Below are 16,201 nucleotides of genomic sequence, written 5' to 3'. Positions count from 1 at the left end.
CATATACACCTTGAATGCAACTTAGGATGTAGCATACCATACTAGGTACTCTAATCATCAAATATCTTGCCTCCTGTAACTAATATTATATGCACCCCTGTGGCAATTTTGACTGAACATTCTCATCCGATTGAAAAAAAGAAGCTTTGCATTCCACCCAGGTATGGACCAAAGCAAGGCAAATGCCAGCAAAAGAAGGGTCTAGGGGCATAACAAAATACAGCGCTCCAACTGAGCTCAAGAAAGGAACAAAGGCGATTCCCTCCCACCACCGCAGGCAGAACTATCAGAAGTTATTTCCTTTGGAGACAGAAAACAACAGAGGATCAGGACTTAGATATGAGTCTTGCTCATTTCCTTGGGGCCATGGAATACATTAGGCCTCATGGCATGGGCCAAAAAGCTCACGAAACGCACATTCCTTTCAGTGCTTGGATTAGAGCATTGCTGCTTGCACAGATGTTTGGAAACTCAAGTTGCAAGGGATGGGTGGATGGAAGCTTTGCTGGCAGTCTGAGGTTGGAAATGGCATGAAGAAAAGAAGCGGGTGGGTTGGTGGCTCTGTCTTTGATTAAGGTCTCGAAAAAGGTCAGGTAGGGATCAGCAGCTGGAATCTCCCTGGGCCAAATCTGCCTTTTTGCTCACAAGGAGGATAAGTTGGTCCCCAACTTGGGACAAAGGAAAGTGCATTTTGGCAAGTAAGCAACAACAAAACTTGGGGAGGATTTCATGTGGCCCCCACTGCCAAACAAACTGACATAATTCACCCTTCTTGGATTCATTAATGGTTCAGAACATCATTATCCTTCAGACTGTTCACTGCTAAATGCAGGCAATTCCCAAGTTACGGACATCCGACTTACAAACAACTCACAGTTACAAATGGGGGTGAAATAACAGAAAGTAAGAAATCTACCGCTTGGAAGGGAAATACACTGATCATGGGGAAAAGGTGTTTCAATCGAAGCTTTATCCCTAATCTTTGTTTCCACAAGCCATTTTTTTCAAGATCCAATTTTCACATGGACAGAAATTGAGGTGAAATCTTTTGAACAGGGGCACAGACAGCAAAACAAACACCACAGGGAGGTTAAGCCTTCCATATGCTACCCAAAGCTATCTATCTATCTATCTATCTATCTATCTATCTATCTATCTATCTATCTATCTATCTACCTATCTTATTTGTATCCTGCCTTTCTCGACCCCAAGAGGGACTCAAGGTGGTTTACAGCCGAGGAAATAATTCAATGCCTTAAAAACAATATACATCCAATATACAATTAAATAACATTCAATCAAAATTTAAACAAAATTAGGAGCATTAAAACATATAAAACATTACAATTGCAACGATAAAACCACATTATCCACAATCAGAGTCAGGCCATTCCGGTAATCATTACACATATATCCAAGTCCATCTATTGCACTGTGTTATTTGCCAAAGGCTTGATCCCAAAGCCACATTTTCACCCTCTTTCTCAAGGTCAGAAGGGAAGGAGCTGATCTAATATCGCTGGGGTAGGAGTTCTACAGCTGAGGGGCCACCACTGAAAAGGCCCTGTCTCTCATTCCTACCAATCGCACCTGCGAAGGAGGTGGGAACGAGAGCAGGGCCTCTCCAGACGATCTCAATCTCTGAGATGATTCATAGGGGGCGACAGATAGACATCTCAGACTTACATACAAATTCAGCTTAGGAACAAACCTACAGAACCTATCTTGTTCATAACTTGGGGACTGCCTATGTTTTGCAGCACTGTGCTTAGCTCACAAATGATATACAAAAATGTGCAACTACACCTGTTGATCTATCTGACTGTCAGACAACTGCCCTGCCAAGAAGAAGCATCAAATAAAGGCTATATAAAAGACCAGGGGCCCTTGAAGGGGGATTACATACAGAGTTAATACTGAATGTCAGATTCTTGTGAGTTTGGGATTTTCTTGTTAGGGGTTCTTAATACTCTAATAGCACATTTTCAACCATTTCAAAATATTTTTGAATATTCTTTCCATCCTTATTTTCCAGGGAACCATAACTGGTTGATATACAATCAATCATTCCCTTCCCCATCTGGCTATAATCCTTGTTGAGGCAAACAAACTAAACCTCTGCGCAAGATAAAGGCAAGCCTTGTATTGCATAACTATTTTCATCAAGCTGTTCTCAAGCTTGAAGAAAAAAGCTATCACCTGTAAGCAACTGCCTTGAGTCACCGATAGGCTGAGAAAGGCGGTATACAAGTATAATAAATAAATAAATAAATAAACATGAAATGAGACTAGAAGGGAAAGACTGTTCATGACAAAAGGGACCGTGAGGTTCCAACAAACAAAGATTTCAACAGTGGCGGAAACACAGTCCCTGGAAACACCCAGAAGATAATGTCTGTGCACAATTTAACCGGCATTGTTGAAGACAAGATGAAAGGAAGTTTGCTTGCAATTCCAGTCTGCATCCTGCATTGCTTCCCAATGACATGTTACAACAAAATATTTTCCCTATTCAAAACAGTGGCTCATACAGTTTCTGCAGGATCTGTAACAGGAAGCTAGCCAAGGAAGATTGTACATGGCCTTCTGCTTGAGAAGGAAATGGGCCAGGAAAAACCTTTGTCAGGCCAGCAGAAATGAGCTGGGAAATAACCAGAGAGAGTAAACCTAACAGATTTACAGCTTGCTTTTGAAAGGACTGTGATGTTTTTAATAGACCTGGGGATCCGTGTCTTTAACAGGTGTCCAACTGACAGAAAGCAACAGGCAAACATCCCCCAACATAGTGGAAGTAGTGAGGAAACACCCGTTATAGCTTCTTGCCTATTAGGGATGGAAGCATATTTCCCATTTTTCATTACCTGGCAAAAGAAAGTGTTTCCCGCTGCCCAGGAACTCCCCATTGGGAGTAGTAAGATTCTTTGCAGTTTGCAAAGCCTTCTGAGTTTTAGTCTGATCAGAAGAATCTACTTCTTTGTACAAAACATATTCCGTATACCAGAAATGTATTTTCTTTTATTTCTTTTTTTAAAAAACAAAACATTGCATATGTACACTTTTTGAACTGTATGCTAATGCTTTCATGTAAAGCCACTTTGAGTTTCCTTCGGGAGAGATAAAGCAAGATATAAATAATAATATTTATTCTGCTGGTCATGTGGCTAGTATGACTGCATGGAGTGTTGTTACCTTCCTGCAGAAGTGGTACCTACTGATTTGCTCACATTTGCATGTGTTTGAACTGTTAGGTTGGCTGGAGCTGTGGGTAACAGTGGGCACTCACCCCGTTCTTCGGATTCAAACCACCAACCTTTTGGTCAGCAAGTTCAGCAGCTCAGCGGTTTAACCAGCTGTGCCACCAGGGGGGCATTAACACCAACAACAACAGCAACAACATATTTTCTGTTCAAAAAGTATGTTATTTTTTGCATGAAAATGGATTTGTCTAAAGCATTCTCAAATGGCTTTACACCATGTACAAATGAATCTCAAGAACTGCCTAGCAATCTCTGCAGACGTCCATGAAGGTCTTTTGAGCTGATCTAATAACTTTATGTTTGGTTATAGGGACATAGCCAGACACTTCTGGAATCCCTTTCTCCCAATTTGAGGGACAAATGGACATGGTTGAAGAGCTTCAGAAGGTCTACAGGAGGTCTGCAGGATACAACTTTGGTTATTGCAAGTGGGAAAAGGGAATGTCATCCTTCACAATGACCAAAAGTAGGCATGTACAGGAATAGGATCCACTTACACTCACATGGGTTAGGAAATATTATCACCAGCACACTGCTCTGGCAGGAAATGAAACATTCCCAACCTAAGATTATGGAAATGAACATAGACCTTAAAGGAATGATAATTTGTCATGCCAGGATCTCCCTGTCTGTAGCATGTGTGCCTTCTATAAAGTGGAATTGATAATTTCTACCATGTAACTCTTGAAGAATATATGCACATTGCAGAATTAGTCTGTTAAGAAATCAGGGGTGTGGATTGGGGATGGGACCATCTTCTTCTTCAACAATGTTTTTGACTTACTTGGTGCGAATGCAATGTTCGAGTGGAGGAACAAGATCATTCTCTTTGTCTTCAACATAGGGCTGTGATGTATCTGCAGAGAAAAGTCAGATACACATGCACTGTCATCCCATAAACACGGGTTTGCCAAAATGCCTCAAGGTGGAATGTCCTAAGAAAAGTCTATTCATCAGGTCAAAAGAGGGATGGGTGGGTAGGCACTGAGAAAGATTTGCAGATAAGAAGGAAAGAGGTGACTTCCATTTGCACCTGTTTCTTCTTCCTCTTACAAAACCAGGGAATATCCATTATGCCTGAAACAGTTACTAATTTCACTTTTCTTCCTGCTAAATAAGATTAGGAGCGGTTTTGGACATTTTTAGATTATTGTTTAGTACTCTGGGATTTTTTTATGAAAATAAAAAATGTGAAAATATTTTTTTACACTTATTTTGTTCCAGACACAGCTGCACATTGCCAGAAATCAACATGGAGTTGAAGAAAATTCCAGATCTCAGCACTGAATTCCACTCCTCCAAACCTTTTATTGTATATTTTACTAAATGACAGCTCTCAGTTTCAGAACACCCACTCCATTTCCCTTCGTAACCTTTATGAATAGCAGTTTCTCAGCTTTGGAGCACTAAGCTGTTGGAGGGGAGAGGATGATTAGACCTGTGGGTGTGTTGTGAAAGCAAGAGAATCAATGGCGTAAGCAGCTACATGGAAACCTGCAGGAGAATAAAAAGACTGGGAAGATACCAAGGCACTCACAGTGTTGACTGGAGGTGGGAAAGAAAAAGCCAAAGAGTTACAATTGCTTATAAGGAGAAACTTACACTTAAGTACAGGGAGTCAACAGGGCAGAAATAAGGGGAAGTCATTAAAGGGTAAAGGCAAATGGCATTATATAATTAACTTGTTTTCAATCACATCTTAAAATGGGCTTTGAGAAATTTCATGATCACAGGTCAACCTAATCTGGGGAGAAAAAAAAGGACAATTGTAGCTTGAATTGTCATCTTTTTGTGGTCCATTTAGCTCTCCATATCCATTAATTCAACTATCCACAGCTTCGAAATATCAAAATCAAAACAAACATTTTATATACAGGACCTATTTCACAATTCCATTGCATATAATGAGATTTGGGCATCTTTAGATTTTATACCCATAGGGGAACCAAATCCCAGTGGAAACTGAAGGCTCAACTGTATGTTCTTCCACTCTCAATAAGGAAAAGGGTAATTTCCAGGATTGCCAAGGAAGGCCTTGACATTCCCTGGATAAATTTGTCTAAAGTACAAGAAAAGTGATTCCATCTAAGCATTAGGAAGAACTTTTTGATAGTAAGAGCTGTTTGGCAATAGAATATTCTGCTGTCTCTCTGTGTGGTGAAGACCCCTTCTCTGGAGATTTTTAAATGGAGGCTGGATGGCCATTGTTTGGGAGGACTTTGAATAAATGCTCCTGCCTGGCAGAATGGGGTTGGATTGGATGGACCTTGGAGTCTCTTCCACTCTATGATTCTATGATTTGATCAAACTCCTGGTGTGTCTGGGATTAGAAAGCTAGGGCCCAATCAATCCACACAAATTATAGCACTATCTTTCTACTTTAACTATCATGTTTCCTTCCTCTGGAACCCTAGGATTTTCAGTTTAAGATTCTCAGCCATCCAGTTCTAGTGCATTGTTTCTCAGCCTTTGGTTCTCCTGTTCTTTTGGACTTCAGCTCCCACAATTCCTAACATTTCTGGGAGTCCACAACACCTGGAGGACCAAAGGGTGGGAACCATTGTTGTAATTTCTCACCAAACAACAAATCCAAGAAGTCCACTGGATCCAGTCAGGACAAGGGATGCCAATGTGCTTCAAATAGGTGGTGTGAAAAGGCCTTTGGATCAAACTACACTTCCAACATTTGGGTAGGAAGTTCTCTTGAGCTGCAGTTTGCTCTTGCCATGTATGATCATGGAAGAGAGAAAGGGAGGAGGGAGTGCATCACAGACCACAAGGACGATTAAGTTCAACCTGCTTCTGCCATGCAGGAAAACACAATCAAAACACTCCCAACAGATGGCCACCCAAGCTCTGCTTATAAACCTCCAGGGAAGGAAACTCCACCAGACTCACAGGGAGCATATTCCACTGCTGAACAGCTCTTATCATCAGAATGTTTTGTCTATTGTTTGGGTGGAATCTTCATTCCTGAAATTTGAATCCATGACTCCGTCGTGTCCTAGTCTCCAGTTCAGCAGAAAAGAAACTTGCCCTCTCCTCTATGTAATCCTTTCAAATATTGAAACACAGCTATTATGTCCCCTCTCAGCCTTCTCTTCTGCAAGTTAACCTAACCAGCTCCCTAAGACATTCCTTGGTTTGGATTCCAAACCTTTGATCATTTTGGGCATCCTTCTGGACACCTCCCAGCTTCTCAATATCCCTCTTGAATTGTGGTGCCCAGAACTGGACATAGTGTTTGTCAGGTGAGGTCTGACTAAAGCAGAATAGAGTGGGACTGTGACTTCCCTCACGAGTGTTGATCAGCACAACACCCACAAGGCAATAGGCTTCACAGAATCTTGAAAGAAGCTGGTCTCCATACCTATAGTCAGACAGATCTCCTCTTGCTGGTTGGCCAAGCCATCATAGTAGTACAGGTCAAACCGCCGCTCTGTCCTCCAGTCCCCAAGTAAATCCTTCCTCAGGCAGAAAAGTACGCTGAAGTGGCTTTCACTGCACACGAGCCAAATGGGGAACTTAGGGGTCTTCAAATAACAGCCAACCTAAGCAAAAGTGAGAAAGGGTGAAAAATATGGAAATATTTTGATCATCAGTAAATATCTTGAAGATTAAATTAATACACTATGCCTCAAATATTATATTGGTAAAAAAAAAAACCTGAATACTTTTCTTTCAATGTATTATTTAGATAACCATTTTCTATCTCTCTGGAAGGATTGACCATATTCTGCTTCCTTGCTTCATTATTCCCTATTTTTAAATCCATTGTCCCACACAATACTTTTGCTTTGTTTTTGTTTTTGATAAATTCTTGAATTGTGAACAGAGACCCAAAGTTATAAATATGCTGTCAGAAAAAGAGCAAAAGGTGGATTTCAATTGGGGGAAGATAATATCAGAAGGATTTCCTTCCTAAGCATATGCACATGGTAGTGTTTTGAAATGTCATGGAAATTGTTTGCTTTTCTGCCCCATCAACATAGAAGAAATAAATTCTTAAGAATTGTCTTTTGATGTGAAATTAGAAACATAGCAACATATTTCTCTGAAGTGAAACTACATCTATTGCTCAATTAAAGCAGTGGTTCTAAAACTTTATTCCTTCAGGGAAAATTTCCTATATTGTCTGGTCTTTAAAAAAAACATCTCCCAAAAATAATAAACCTCTTTCACCAGCCTCAAATGCCTGCAAAACATTCTGGGAAATGGTCAAAGCGGCACTTGTGAGTCATATAGGATTCTGGCTAGAGATGCAAATCTTTCCTTATAGCATTCTTGCATAAAAGAACAGAGGATTTCAAAAAATTTCTCTCCACTGGCTGAGGCCACAAGAGGTTTTGTGCAATTTATTTTTGGTTTGGAGCCTATACAAATGTCCCCCCAAAATGGCAGCTGACCATTTTTTAAAAATACAGTAGTCTCTCGTTTATCCAACCTTCGCTCATCCAACGTTCTGTATTATTCAACACAGTCTGCCTCCTGCCCGGTTGTTTCAATACATTGCAATGTTTTGGTGCTAAATTTATAAATACAGTAATTACTACAGAACGTTATCATGTATTGGACTGCTTTTTCTATCAATTTGTTGTAAAACATGATATTTTGGTGCTTAATTTGTAAAATCATAATGTAATTTGACATTTAATAGGCTTTTCCTTAAATCTCTAATTATCCAACATTTTCGCTTATCCAACGTTCTAATGTATGTCGAAACAGAAGTTCACAGCTGGGAAAAGATGGCAGACCCAGATATTCAGCGGTCTTCAGATTTCAGCGTCCTTTTTAATATAGATTTTTTTTCATGCATCTCAGCTGTGGCTTTCATTTTTGTGCAAAATGTCAACCCACTTCGAAAGGGGCAGGCTAATTTTCAACTCCTCAGGGGGAGTCGACTAGAGGTGTTTCTACACATGTTTGGCCTTGTTTCATCCTCCTGTGGTGGTAAAATTAATTTCCTTCAAAACCAGGATGACCCGGTCATTTCCAGCATGGCAGTTCATAACTTCTAAAACCCATTTCACACCTTGAGAAGACTGGTTAGATTTTCCCTGCAGCTACACAAAAAGTAGCAAGAATGAAAGACAGGCCCGGCTCTTGGCACATGTAAGGACTGCAGAATATGAAATGAAATAAATCTGTCCACAATTCCATTCATCAAGTTTGAAGGAAGAAGTAGAAGAAAATAGCAAGCAAGTTGATCAAAACTGTGCAAAGACAACTATCTGATTTATAACATGTCTTATTTTGTTCTTGTGTGCCTTTAAGTCCTTTCAGACATATAGCAACCCTAAAAGTATATGACTTGCCCAAGGTTGTAAAGTGACACACCAGGGATATTGTTGCAGTCCAGCTGCCTACTTGATTCCCTTTTCACCCAAACATTGATGAACAAGGATACAAAAGAGTATATAATACGTATAAAAACAATGTATTGTCGAAGGCTTTCATGGCCGGAATCACTGGGTTGTTGTAGGTTTTTTTCGGGCTATATGGCCATGGTCTAGAGGCATTCTCTCCTGACGTTTCGCCCGCATCTATGGCAAGCATCCTCAGAGGTACTCCATCCTCAGAGGTAGTTTCCCAGCTGTGAATTTCTGGGGCTACCTCTGAGGATGCTTGCCATAGATGCGGGCGAAACGTCAGGAGAGAAGGCCTCTAGACCAGGGGTCCCCAAACTTTTTGAACAGAGGGCCGGGTCACAGTCCCGCAAACTGTTGGAGGGCCGGATTATAATTTGAAAATAAAACATGAATGAATTCCTATGCACTCTGCACATATATTATTTGCAATGCAAAAAACCCCCCAAAAAATCAAAAAACAAAAACCCACACTTCTATATAAATAAAAATGTAATGTTCATTTGTGGGATTAAGAGAACTCAAAAAACACTGGACGAATTGACACCAATTTTGGACACAAGACACCTAACAACCCAATGTATGTCCTTCACTCAAAAAATTGATTTTGTCATTTGGGAGTTGTAGTTGCTGGGATTTAAAGTTCATCTACAATCAAAGACCATTCTGAACCCCACCAATGATGGAATTGAACCAAACTTGGCACACATTTCTCCCATGACCAATTGAAAATACTGGAAGGGTTTGGTGGGCAGTGTCCTTTCGTTTTGGAGTTGTAGTTCACCTACATTCAGAGATCATTGTGGACTCAAACAATGATGGATTGGGATCAAACTTGGCACAAATACTCAATATGCCCAAATTTGAATACTGGTGGAGTTTGGGGAAAATAGAATCTTGACATTTGGGAGTTGTAGTTGCTGGGATTTATAGTTCACCTACAATCAAAGAGCATTCTGAACCCCATCAACGATGGAATTGAACCAAACTTGGCACACAGTTCTCTCATGACCAACAGAAAATACTGGAAGGGTTTGGTGGGCAGTGTCCTTTGGGTTTGGAGTTTTAGTTCACCTGCCTCCATAAATCACTGTGGACTCAATGATAGATCTGGACCAAACTTGGCACTGATACTCAATATGTCCAAATGTGAACACTGGTGGCGTTTGGGGATTGTATTTGCTGGGATTTATAGTTCACCTGCAATCAAAGAGCATTCTGAACTCCACCAATGATGGAATGGAATCAGTCTTGGTACACAGAACTCCCATGAACAACAGAAAATACTGGGTTTAGTGGGCACTGACCTTAAGTTTTGGAGTTGTAGTTCACCTGCGGCGCTGCGGGGGCTTGTTCTCCCGGCACGGCTGGGAGTGGAGCAGGAGGCGCCTTGTGGCCGCGGAGAGCAGAGCGGCCGGAGCAGAAGGTGTCCTTCTGCAGAGGACCCACCTGGGAGGCTTCTCCCTCCCACACACGCAGAGCGGCCAGAGCAGAGGATTTCCACGATTGGCGGAGCCAGGGAAGCTGGTGTTCCCTGGCCACGCCCATCCACCACCGCTCTGCCAATCGCGGACAACCTCTGCTCCGGCCGCTCTGCTCTGCAGAGGACCCACCTGAAAGGCAGAGCGGCCGGAGCAGAGGATTTCCGCGATTGGCGGAGCAGCGGTGGGTGATCGTGGCCAGGGAAGTCGGCGTTCCCTGGCCACGCCCACCCGGCACCGTTCCGCCAATCGTGGACAACCGCTGCTCCAGCCGTTCTGCTCTGCAGAGGACCCACCTGGGAGGCAGAGCGGCCCGAGCAGAGGATTTCCGCGATTGGCGGAGTGGCGGCTGGTGGGCGTGGCCAGGCCAGGCCAGGCCGCGCGGGCCGGAGAAATGGCCTCGGCGGGCCGCATACGGCCCATGGGCCGTAGTTTGGGGACCCCTGCTCTAGACCATGGCCATATAGCCCGAAAAAACCTACAACAACCCAATATAAAAACAGTTTCAAAATACATCCATTAGTTAGATTTCCAGAAGCTTAACAAAAGGAATGTCAAACTCTGAAATAGGAATTCCAAAAATCACTTTGGGCGAAAGCAAGAAAATGTAATCCAAAGTTTTTTGCACTTAAACTAAAGTTATATCCAAAAGCTTGAAAGCATGAACATGACCATAATCCAAAGACTTGATACTTGACCTTGACTATATCCCCAAGGTTTGACACTTGAAAGAAGATTTGTAATCTAAACAGGAGGCATGGAACTTAAACTTGAATACAGAACAGAACTCCTAACTCAGAACTCCCAAGACGGGAAACTTGACACATGAAAATCCAACGTTGATCTCCCCATCAAATACTGATTCCAATTCCTTAAGAATCCCCCCTCTTGTCCATGGCATCACTCTTTCTCACACCTGGGTTCCCTTTATTTATCTTTTGGTCTCTGGGAACACTGGATTTGTCTCTATTTCACTTTATCTCTTCTGATCCATAAACACTGGGTTACATGTAACCCTCATGGCTCTTCCACATTTCTTTCAGAGTCAATCCCTGGCCGATTCTCACGAAAATCGCTGCCTGTTTTCCCAACAACAGATCTATCCAAAACATTCCCATCATCTCGAAAAACACTTCTGCTTCCTGTATTGTTGAAGGGTTTCATGGCCGGAATCACTGTGTTGTAGTACTTTTTTGAGCTGCATGGCCATGTTTTGGAAGCATTCTCTCCTGACGTTTTGCCTGCATCTATGGCTGCCATAGAATACATTAAAAAGAAGGAGGTGGAGAGAAGGAATGCAAATAAAACTGAACTTCCAGATTATTCACTCTCTGCTGCAGGAAAGTCTATCTGCCCCTTTTTCACCTGACTATTTTCTTCCCTGTCTCTAATCCAGGCCGGATGTGTAAGAGAAGCAAAGCCAATGCTAGCCTTGGTTATAAAAGGTTATAGTCCTGGGAGAGATGTTCCAGAGGGCAAGTGGATGTGCCAAGCGCTAGGAGGAGAGAAAACACCAGGTGGAATTGAGCACCAAGCAGGCTTTGGCAGAGCAAAATTTTTAAAATGTTGGCAGCTTCAAAGAGGATGAAGGGTTTGCCATTAATAAATCACACTATTCACATTAACTGGCCACATTTGAAGAAAAAATAGGATTAGACCTTTTTATGACCACTTTCAAAATGCAGGAGAGATGAAGAAAGGAATGAAAGATAGCAAAGAATGCCAATGACATAGAAACAAGTAAATAGTTAAAGTAAGGCTTAACACACCACGGAACATATGTCTGAATGTCACTGTTGATCCCATTAGAGTAGACCCATTGGCGCAAACAGAAAAATGGGTAAAATACTCCGGAAGAGAGTCCAGATCCTCGGTCCCACAATAAATCACGGTGTCTTTCTAGAGATTGTAAGGAGAACGTAATGTTCATGCTTACTAAATCGATTACTGCTACTACTGGCCTACGAAGAGGACCGGTTTGGTGGGTCCCTTACTTCTGGTCTGCAGACACATAAGGCTCCACATGCCATTCTTGTCCTCTCATAAGACTCACTAAACTGGCATTTTCTAGGTCTTCAGGCATGACTGTATGGTACTTTTGGACTTCATGGCAAAAGGGTTCACTTTTATCCACAGTTTCATGTATACACACCAAGTGTGAGAACAAATCCTCTGCAGATATGGGCACTGTATTTAGCACCCATCCATATCATTTTACCTATAGATCTTCCTGATGGCTGCACATGGGCTTTGTAATATGCTTTTTAGAGAAAATAAGTTGGTGACCACTTTCTTATCATTCTGTAGGGAATTGAAGACTTTCTTGTTTTCAACAGACCTTTGGAAACTAATTACTCATAAGGCATTTGTTTGATATATTTGTTATTTTAGTAATCATTATTTTAAATGGCTTTTTATTCAAACGATACTATAATTTTTGTATACCTTTAGTCACATTAATTTATCTGTGTTTATTTTAACTCTGATAAGCCACTTTGAGTTTTAGGCCCAAGGAATAAGTGGAAAAGAAGTAATCTACCTACTGACTTACTCAATCCTAGGAACTCCAGATGATAAAACCCAAAAGCCAGATGATCTCCAGGACAGAATGACAGGCACACAAAATAGTGTAAATATTTTGAAATGAACGATGAACGTTTTCTGGAGAATGCGACTGAATTCTTCCACAGTGCATTCTCTATACACTGCATTTAGACCTCCTCATGGTACTCTTTACTTATTTTCTATGCCTGGTTTCCATTACTACAAGCTAATTCGGTGTGGGCTGAGTCTATCTAAACTGAGATGCCAGAGAAGTGAAGTGTTTGTGTGTGCAGTGAACAGCTCCAAAGACTTGGATTCATTTTTTCCTGCCAAGCCAACATCAACACACATTGGTCAAAAAGGGTATTACGGAGCTTTTTTGTGTTTACACAGCGGTGGTTGAAAGGAGACAGCCTTCTCCTTCCCCCTCTTAGCTTCAGAACCAAGCCATGGAAGAAATAAGCCCACTTTGGCTTTTTGTTGTCTCCCCCATGTGCTATAGGCATACTTGAAGATTTAGAAACTCCATATGTTATCAATAAGTTAGCCTCTTTCACACTGGGAGTTTTATTACAGACAGTAGTCAAGACTGACTTGTCCTTTGGATTGCTGCAGTTCATTATGTCACTTACGTGAAGTCAAGTTTCCCCAGATGATGTACCTTGAAATACCTTGAAAAAGAGTTACATACAAAATAATGGTACTTTGTTGGCTAATTTGAAGCCATTTGGACTTTGGATTCCCAAGCCAGAGTGATGTGAGGCCCAACTAGATTTGTCCCATTGAATCAACTGCTAAATGGTATGTCATGACCTATGTACATTTCAGTGTTTCAATGGGTCTAGTAATTAAACTTAGACCAGAAAGTGGCTGAAGTTATATATCTTTGTTAAGCTACAACTGGCATAAGTGTCCTAAGAGTTAAGTACTGAGGAGGAAATCATTAGAAATATTTTTCCATTTCCCATTGATATTACGTACCTGACAGACGTCATAATGCTCAAAAAGAGACAGCAAGCCAACATCACTGCGGCCCCCGATGCCTTTTAATACCATAATGTTACCATTTCCAGAGTCCAGCTCCATAACATCATTAAAAACATTGGATACAGCCATTCCAGTCAGGAGCAGGTTGACTAGTTCCTAGTTTAAGCAGAATAAAGGGATTTATATGGCCTAGGGAGTAAGTCAGCATAGTACAGTCTTTCGTTAGACTAGTTCCCCAGATATTATTGAACAACCATTTCATCTTATTGTCGAAGGCTTTCATGGCTGGAATCACTGGGTTGTTGTAGGTTTTTTTGGGCTATGTGGCCATGTTCTAGAGCAGTGGTCCTCAAACTTTTTAAACAGAGGGCCAGGTCATAGTCCCTCAAACTGTTGAAGGGCCGGATTATAATTTAAAAAAAATGAATGAATTCCTATGCACACTGCACATATCTTATTTGTAGTGCAAAAAACACTTAAAATGAAGCACAATTTTAACAAATATAAATTTATTAGTATTGCAATGGGAAGTGTGGGCCTGCTTTTGGCTGATGAGATAAGGTTGTTGTTGTTGTTGTTGTGTGCTTTCAAGTCATTTCAGACTTAGGTTGACCCTGAGTGAGGGCTGGGTAAATGACCTTGGAGGGCTGCATACGGACCCCAGGCCTTAGTTTGAGGACCCCTGTTCTAGAGGCATTCTTTCCTGACATTTTGCCTGCATCTATGGCAAGAATCCTCAGAGGTTGTGACTTCACAATCTCTGAGAATGTTTGCCATAGATACAGGTGAAACGTCAGGAGAGAATGCCTCTAGAACATGGCCATATAGCCTGAAAAAACCTACAACAACCCAACCATTTCATCATTTTTAATCATCCACCAAGCAGACTAGGGGTAATGGGAATTGCAACACATCAGACATTGTGGATCTGAGGTTGGGGAAAGGTTAAAGGACATTGTAAAGATAGACCTCATTGTTGAGGCGTTATGATTGTTATACTGTTGTTAACTGTTGATGTTATAATCTGTTTTAATTGCATTATACTGTTTTGTGATATTCTGCATTGTTGTGTAAACCAATTTGAGTCGCCTAAGGGCTGAGAAAAGCGGTATAAAAATAAAGTACATAAATAAATAAATAAATAAATAAATAAATATCCACAAGCCTTGTTTCTCAATTCAAACCCCACTCACCTGACTAAACAGAACAAACTGCAGCCTTCCAGATGTTACTGTATCACAACTCCAATCAGCTTTAATGATATCTAATAATGAGGAATAAATGTGCTGTAGTCCAGCATCTGGAGGGCTACATCAAATGACATGGCGAGATGGATTCAGTCCGCGGGCTTTGAGTTTAACCCATGTGCTCTAAGCAATGGCAACCCCCTTGAACAAACCTTGCCAAGAAAATCCTGTGATAGGCTCCTCTTAAGGTCATCACAAGTCAGAAATGAGTTAAAGATACACAAGAACAACAACACAACACACTATTTTCTTTACACCAGCTATCATGAGTGGCATATGCTATTTTACGGGAGGGTACAGGTGCCTACTTCTAATTCCTGTGACCAAATTATTTAATAACACTGTTGTTCCCTCGCACCCTTTGCCATACTACTTAATGAAACAACTCCTTTCTAGAGTCTCCTGTATTTACCTGTGAACAGTATCCATGTAAACCGATCAACTGGTTTGTGATGACATCAAAATCCCCACGAACTCTGGAAGACAGAGGGGTGGGAGAAGTGAAGTTTAAGAAAACCATGTAGTTTTTTTTCCCTAAGGAGCCACTTCCCAAGCACAGGTTGGGCATCCCTTATCCAGAATTCAAAATGCAAAATATTTCAAAATGCAAAATTGTCCATAAGTGTGGCTGAAATAGTGACACCTTTGCTTTCGGATAGTTCGTTGCACACAAAATAAATTATCTTCAGGCTATATGTACAGTATTTACTGTATATGAAACAAAAATTAATTCCTTGCTAAGGCATAGCTCTTTTATTTAAAATATCTCATTATGTATGTCTGAAGTAAACATGCTGAATAATCACAGGATGTCTTAAACTTATACCTGTTGACAAACTATAAGCTAGCTGGCATTGCCCCCCCCCCCCCCGCCCGATGTGCGAAAGGAAGTTGCTGCTAAATGGGAGAGAAATAAGGTTGAACCCTGTGAAAGCCACCCACTGCATGGCTATCAGCCCCCTCCTAGTTGACTCAAATCAAGGAAAAGTTTCATAAGAACCACCACTCTTCTTAACGTTCCTCCAGCAACAACAAGAGTATCCCTCTGGGCAGCTAAACCAGGAAATCCCAAATGGTTGTCTCCCCACGAGGGTCTTCTTCCAGAGGCAAACCAAGAATGGGCAACTTCAAGTCCCTGAACAGACCCAGAAGTGGAGCGGGCAGTTCAAAAGACAACCTGGCAAAATGGCCCTACCTAGAAGAATCTTCTACCATGTGCAACTGTGGAGTAGAACTAACAACTCCGCATGCTTGCCCACAACTTTGTATGCTTGCCCACAATGTCCTGCCTCATACACAGAAGAAGAATTTAAAGCTAT

At 41.4% G+C, this 16,201-nt stretch overlaps 1 protein-coding gene across 1 annotated transcript in view; it reads right to left on the bottom strand.

Moving 5' to 3' along the window:
• MINDY4 (MINDY lysine 48 deubiquitinase 4) overlaps positions 1-16,201 on the bottom strand; it is an 87,664-nt gene that overhangs the window by 5,420 nt on the left and 66,043 nt on the right. Inside the window, exons 14-17 of the mRNA XM_060782648.2 lie at positions 15,295-15,358; positions 13,630-13,791; positions 6,628-6,808; positions 4,042-4,114 (exon numbers count right to left, since the gene is read on the bottom strand). Coding sequence (XP_060638631.2) covers positions 4,042-4,114; positions 6,628-6,808; positions 13,630-13,791; positions 15,295-15,358 — 480 coding nt within the window. The remainder of the gene's footprint in view (positions 1-4,041; positions 4,115-6,627; positions 6,809-13,629; positions 13,792-15,294; positions 15,359-16,201) is intronic.

Source organism: Anolis sagrei, chromosome 6 (genome assembly GCF_037176765.1).
Source record: "Anolis sagrei isolate rAnoSag1 chromosome 6, rAnoSag1.mat, whole genome shotgun sequence".
NCBI lineage: Eukaryota > Metazoa > Chordata > Lepidosauria > Squamata > Dactyloidae > Anolis > Anolis sagrei.
Note: the sequence above shows the minus strand (reverse complement) of the source record. Positions and strands in the feature narration are given on the sequence as shown.